Genomic DNA, 7,384 nt, shown 5'->3' with positions numbered 1-7,384 from the left:
ACTGCCAGAGCCCTGCAAAATGACCTCCAGCAGGCCACAAATGTGCATGTGTCTGCGCAAACAGTCAGAAACAGACTCCATGAGGGTGGTATGAGGGCCCGACGTCCACAGGTGGGGGTTGTGCTTACAGCCCAACACCGTGCAGGACGTTTGGCATTTGCCAGAGAACACCAAGATTGGCAAATTCGCCACTGGCGCCCTGTGCTCTTCACAGATGAAAGCAGGCTCACACTGAACACGTGACAGACATGACAGAGTCTGGAGATGCCGTGGAGAACGTTCTGCTGCCTGCAACATCCTCCAGCATGACCGGTTTGGCGGTGGGTCAGTCATGGTGTAGGGTGGCATTTCTTTGGGGAGCCGCACAGCCCTCCATGTGCTCGCCAGAGGTAGCCTGACTGCCATTAGGTACCGAGATGAGATCCTCAGACCCCTTGTGAGACCATATGCTGGTGCGGTTGGCCCTGGGTTCCTCCTAATGCAAGACAATGCTAGACCTCATGTGGCTGGAGTGTGTCAGCAGTTCCTGCAAGAGGAAGGCATTGATGCTATGGACTGGCCCGCCCGTTCCCCAGACCTGAATCCAATTGAGCACATCTGGGACATCATGTCTCGCTCCATCCACCAACGCCACGTTGCACCACAGACTGTCCAGGAGTTGGCGGATGCTTTAGTCCAGGTCTGGGAGGAGATCCCTCAGGAGACCATCCGCCACCTCATCAGGAGCATGCCCAGGCGTTGTAGGGAGGTCATACAGGCACGTGGAGGCCACACACACTACTGAGCTTCATTTTGACTTGTTTTAAGGACATTACATCAAAGTTGGATCAGCCTATAGTGTGGTTTATGGGTTGATAAATTGGATTTCCATTGATTATTTTTGTGTGATTTTGTTGTCAGCACATTCAACTATGTAAAGAAAAAAAGTATTTAATAAGATTATTTATTTCATTCAGATCTAGGATGTGTTGTTTAAGTGTTCCCTTTATTTTTTTGAGCAGTATATATACCTGGGTCTTAAATCACATGAACCCAATCAAGCTCAGAAAAGGAGACATCATACGCAAGAGAGCAGATTAGGTGTACATTTAAAAAAGTTGGATAACCGTTTGCAAATAAATGAATCATCAAAATGTGGTTATTTTTCTGAACTTTTAGTTGGGGTGCCAGTCTGATTTGACCTCATGTTCCAAAGAACTACCTATACTAGTGCTTAAGTTGGAATCATTTGAACAATGAGCCAATTCATTTTCAGTAGTTTCTTCCTGACTGACAATTACCATTTAGTCCAGTTAAAAATACTGTTTAGACAGAATTGGCCTGAACACGGCAGTAATTTCTCTGTTTCCAGAATAGTTTAAAATAAGACCTAATGAAAATTCATCCACCTCACTAAAATACATGAACTAGATTTGGACTAAGGACTTGTCAATCAATCCTGCTGTGGTTATTGCTACTTATTCAATTGAGGTTTTGTCTGACCAAAGAGGAAAATGAATATTGATAATGTCATGAAAAAGTGCCTTTTCTGATTAAATACTTGTACAAAATTCAAGTAATGTAGCAGTTGTGCATCTCTTCCACTAGGGGGAAGTCACAGCTCTCCTACAGCCACCAAGTTCCCTTTTCTCGCTGGTCAACCCCTCTGTTTAAGTCTCTCTAGCTCTCTCTATTCTGCTATCATGTGGGGCTGATAAACTTGGTCCTGGAGCTCTGCTAGAGTCGATGGTTAATCCAAAGCAGTCTGCTGTCCTACGGGACAGGGTTTTACCACCCCTTTATAATAACAACGAAACCGCACTATCTATGGACAATCTTTGGAAAAATGCTTGATGCATAGTTATGCAGCAGCTGCAGCATAGAAAGAAAAAAATGCGCAATATGGGCATATAGCAGATTTATACATAATGTTACATATTTAACATTTCAGTTTGACTTAAATGAAACTGGGTTGTCCAGAGAAGTGCAGGGTGTGGATTCCTCTGAGGGTGAGGGGAGGCTGGGCAGTGGAGCAGTCAAGGGTCTCTGTTTCTTCACCAGGCCTACATCCTCCAGTCAGAGTGGATGGTCTGGGCCAGAGCTTGCAATGGAGGAGCATGGGCTCCACAATCCAAATAAGAGAGCATCTCACCATAAACATGACTGCATTGAAGCACTTCTCCCATGAACTGTTTGACATGGGGCTGTTTGACAGGGGGGGGGTTATGTAGAGAACTGAGAGTTTGAGGGATGAAAACAGAGGTAATTGCAAATTTTTTAGAAATACCATCAATACTGTTGTAATATCCTGTACAGGTCAAAGGCCATTCTAAAGCTAGGTTACACCGTGAGGAACAGCATGCTTGGTTGCTGTGTGGAGGTTGATTATGGTGTGTTGTAATTCACAGAAGGAGCAGAAACGAATGGTCTCAGTGGTGGAGGGACATATGACATGACAAAGTCGTGGCATCACTTTAAAAAGTTCAGATCAGTTGACAGTATTTCCCAACAAACCATTTGTCCTTTTCTTCTTAATTTTGTTGTCACCTTAACGCAGACAGGAAAAAGGAGCAATGCTTGTAGTAGAGCGATGAGAACGTTCATTTGTTTGCTTTCCTTGTCTTCCTGTGCCAACCTTCCAGAGCACACAGCAATGCACATGTAGTATAGGGCTTATGTGAGGGTGAATCCAGATACACACTGCCCCTAATGTCAGTACAGTACAACAGAATGAGTAGTGCCAGAGATAAGCTTTTTCAGGCCACGTGAAGGTCATCCAGCTCTGGTCCTAAGAGGCCACACTGCAGGCTTTCACTCCAATCAGTCACTAAAGCTATCTGAGCCTCTGAAAACAGGACCGATGTAGCGACGTAGCATCTCTCCTCTCATGTTCACACAGTGCTAATAGAATAAGGAGACGTGGAGAAGCGGCTGAGTTTGGGTTGAGGGACCTGAGTGGAGCACTGTTCATCTGCATGATCCCACCTCTTGAGTCCTTCTCTCCCAAAACACATACAGTACACCTCAAAACAGACCCAACCGGACCTGACCGGATTAAACCGGACAGCACCTGAATGAATTGGACCGGACAAGACCGGGCCTCGTTCCTCCCCCCTGCAAACGGACCAATCTCCCTTAAGTTAGTCCTGAAAGTGAGATGCTTCCGAACAGAGCCAGGGACAGCCCATGCAGCCCCGGCTCACTTCAACAAGTCCAAAACACGATTCTCCCAATTACTACGCTGCTGATGAAACCGCCACAATTCAAAATACACCTGCAAACAGACCTACCTTTAACACCTGATCTTCTTGGTTGTTGTTTCACATTACAAAACAATGGCTTAAAACACTTCCTTTCCCCTTGGTCCGTTTCATCACCAGTCCATTGTTGTCTTTCAATTAATCTCATGAGTTATATAATATATATATATATATATATATATATATATATATATATATATTTATATATTTGTACAGTGTATAAAACAGACCCATGGATATTGAACTTGTTTTTTGAAACACATCAAAGAGGGGGGACTTCTCTAGATCCAATGATGTCACATAATCTCTCGAGGGGGAGTGGTTTGCAGGACCACCCTCCGTATCCAGAGGGGTTAGAGGCGGAGGGGGCGAGGGGAACATGGGCGATGCCCCGCCTGCAGTTATGTCATTTGGTGGGGCGCCTCTAGCATCTCCATGAGGAAGGTGTCGATGGGCGTGTCCCCGATGAGCTTGAAAAAGAACAGGTGCTCAAGACACTTCAGACCAATGGAACGCAGGGCTGGTAACCGCAGCAACAGCTTGGCAAACCTAGCCCAATCAAAGACACAAAATAACTGTGATTAATGTGACAGAAAATAAGAGGTGGATGTAGACAAGATGTTGTCTCATATGCTGATGTACAGTGATTCATGAAAGGGATGCCCATGACAGAATTGAGACATCTGTCATATACTGTAGTCTACATGTACAATACAGAAAGCAAACATTGCTCTTTCAGCCAAACACACTGACAGAGGGGTAGAGAAAGAGAAGAAAGAGGCATAGGTGGCATGTGAGTGAAGTCTGGGAAAGTGAATTTTCACCATAAAAATGCACCTTTATAATAAAGCATTCCATGCATCATCGCATTTGCAGACTTATGTAAGATAGCCTACTAATGTTATTCCTAATGTGATGAGTAGACTGAATAGTCATAATTTTGGCTAATAATATAAGTCAATCACTGTTTGCAAAAAAGACCGTTCAATGCCTGGCTGAGTGTGTAGTGGCATAGAGTAGGCCTAGGCTAGAAAAGGCTATATCAGATACATTTCTTCACCTTACTTAACTGCCTCTTCTCGAAAAACATGATTTCACCTAAAATTCTTATTATTAACAACTCAAATAAGAACTTCCAATTGTTATTTTTTTTTTCAACTTGATGTTTCTTTTGGAAATAACAGCTCTACCAAGCAGTTGAGAAGACAAAAGAGGGTCATACCAGCAATACCATATTATATTACAAAACTTACTTTAAGTCTTCTGTAATGGCTTGGTAGGTAAGCATTGTTAAATGAGGACTGATGTCAAATTTGAATAATTATGGTAATTTTGTATGTCCAAACAGGAATATTCAATGACATTGAAATGAATGTGTTTTAAATTGGTGTATAATGCAATGTTACTATTATAGGCATTATTTTATAGGCAAACTGAATATTGATTAATTGACCCAATGGGCCATGAAATATGGCTTAACCAATTTATGTTGCCTAATATAGTGAGTTGTCAACAAGTCATTTATATTTTTCACCAAAATAAGTATTTTTAATAAAAAGGTTATTGACCCTATTTTAAGTCCAACATATTTTTTTCTGACATATCAACTGCCTGGTTGAGCAAATTATTTTCTAAATGATTGCTTTTGAGCCTTTTTACATTTTAACTATTTATCTTCATATTCCTACTCTTCAAGGACTTTAACAGTAATGGTGCAATATTAATCCCTCACAAACTGAATTCCTGCCTTTAATCCTATATCTTTGGTGACTGATTTTGAGTTATTTTACAGTGGGCAAAGAGTGCCACAACACAGTACCACAACTGCAGCAACCCAAAAGGATACACATTATGTTAATTATAATGCAGGAAGGCTGGAGAAATTGACCAATCAAGTTCAAGTCAAGATTATTTTTTCATTTCCACTTCTAAATCCATTGTCAAAATATTCTCTACCAGTCGGCTGAGAAAAGGGTTAAAGGGTTAATACGACAAAAAGTACAGTTGCCTGTTCTGCTGACAATGAATAACAAAGTTGTCTGATCAATATAATAGGCCTATGAGAAGGGGAGACACCAAAAGCCTACAATATGTCGTCCATCTAACCTGGAAGAGGAAATTATTAGGTGTCACTGACCCAGCAATGAAAAAGAGTGAATATTCACATTCACCGGATAGACGATGCTCTCCACTGGTGCCAATAAGATAGTCTATAGCCTACTGTTCACAAAAATTAAGTTGAGAATTTTGATAACTAAAATACAGATTAGAGTATTTTCAATCTCTGCTCTATACAGCAATAGCCATTTACTTTCCAAACTATGTTTCCCGCAATTGTATTTTGAAATATTGCGATATGCCTGGCTGGGCCTTTAAACTTTTCACAGACAGTCGCAATTCAACAATAATCTATTTGGCAGTGTTGTGTTCGAGACCACCTAAAGCGAGACCGATTCAAGACCAAGACTGAAGCAAATCGAGTCTGTGTCAAGAACAAGACAGCCCGGGAGGGGAACAAGGGGTGTGACACCAAGTCAAGACCGAGACCAGAAAAATGCGAGTCCAATTCAAGACCATGATTGTAATTTTGTCAAATCACCACCATAATAATTCAAAATGTCCAGTATTTCTGTGTTCATATTTCAGAACCACATATGGATCCTTTAGACATTCAGAATAAATGCATGCTGAGGGAAAATAGAGCCACTCTACAAAATATTACTAATCCAAACACAGTGGGGAACCATGGGCCTTCTACACCTTCAGAGAAGGGCTTAGGATTTATAAAATAATGATTATAATAATATAATAATAATGATGATAATATTTACATTATTATTTTCAATGATGTTCTGATTTAATCTCTTCAGTCTCTGTTGGAAAGGAAAGGGTTAACACTGAAGAGGAAATAAAGATCCAATCATGATTTTTCTTTGCTGTCTCTGGGGAGATAAATCTAGCTAGCTAAGTCAGCCAACCAAAGCTACAGTAGACCTTTATAAAAACAAGCCATTTGCCACACGGGCCTGCCATCATTCACTTTGAACTGGACTGAGTGTTTTCAGGCAGTTGCAACAGCGCAACTTTAGATCATTAGAAAGCATTTGCCAAAAGCCATAAAATACACCTGAATGGATTTCTGCAAATATGTAAACACCACAGGAGTCCTCTTACATTTGGGAACTTTACAGTCCTATTGATCAAACAACCATGAAAAGGTAGGCTCTCTCTCCTTCAGTTATGCACATCAACAACAACAAGATCAACAACTAATGCTAGCCAGAGCAAGATGAGCTAAAATCTAACGAAGGAACATTAGATGAACCCTCTCAAACTTTTTCAGCTAGTTGGCTGTCAAAATTGCACTGAAAAACGATGGGGAATTGTGTCCTCCTCGTCCTTCTGCAGTACGCCTGCCAATGCACGCTTGTCCCAACCAAGCACCCAAGCTAACTGGCTAAAGTAGGCTAGCTTGCCAGCTAGCTACGTCCAGACACAAATGAGAGAACACCTCACTCTGACCATTTTACTTGCCGTAGCAGAGCTGGTTAGGCTGTTCTTGACTAATTATAACTTTTTTTGCCAACGTTTACTGACACCAGTCATATTCAGCAGGTGTTACGCGTTCGTAAATTCATCAGTTGTTCTGCGCTCTGGCACACTCAGATGAGAGTCCTCTGAAATCGGAGTAGATAGCATATCTCTTGTGTTCGCAAGTGCACTCAGGCTAACTGTATAATAGTCATTTAAGTTATTGCTAGCTAACCAAATGACACCTGCATCTCTAGCTGTGTGTAGCCACCGAAAAACGATATGAGGGGGAAAGTCAGCCACTCACCCTCCAATGGCATGACATTGGCTAACGTTAGGCTCCATGTTTTTAGCTTGCTACATAAATAGATATGCTAGCCTATTAGCCACGTTATGGCTGACTTGTGATCATTGCCCTTGCTAGTTTGATTACATTCGTTCGTTTTTGTCCAGAATATTGAATCACTGAAACTGAAACAGTGCATCCTGAATGGAGGCAGCAAACAATGTACCAGACCAGCTGTGATTTATAACCTAATAGTAATATTTTTAGCACTACCAAGAAATGTATTGGTGAATTATATTAATGATGTATTGAACTGCATGATTAATAT

At 41.5% G+C, this 7,384-nt stretch overlaps 1 protein-coding gene across 7 annotated transcripts in view; it reads right to left on the bottom strand.

The window, feature by feature from the left end:
* Positions 1-1,807: 1,807 nt before the first annotated feature.
* LOC106563228 (retinoic acid receptor RXR-alpha-A) overlaps positions 1,808-7,384 on the bottom strand; it is a 153,855-nt gene continuing 148,278 nt past the window's right edge. For all 7 annotated transcript variants that reach the window (XM_014128611.2, XM_014128610.2, XM_014128612.2 and 4 more), the window contains one exon: positions 1,808-3,788. In XM_014128611.2, the coding sequence (XP_013984086.1) occupies positions 3,641-3,788 (148 nt within the window). In that variant the 3' untranslated portion in view covers positions 1,808-3,640. The remainder of the gene's footprint in view (positions 3,789-7,384) is intronic.

This window comes from Salmo salar, chromosome ssa11, assembly GCF_905237065.1.
Source record: "Salmo salar chromosome ssa11, Ssal_v3.1, whole genome shotgun sequence".
NCBI classification, from domain to species: domain Eukaryota; kingdom Metazoa; phylum Chordata; class Actinopteri; order Salmoniformes; family Salmonidae; genus Salmo; species Salmo salar.
The sequence above is the reverse complement of the archived record's forward strand: the minus strand, read 5'-3'. Positions and strand labels throughout refer to the sequence as shown.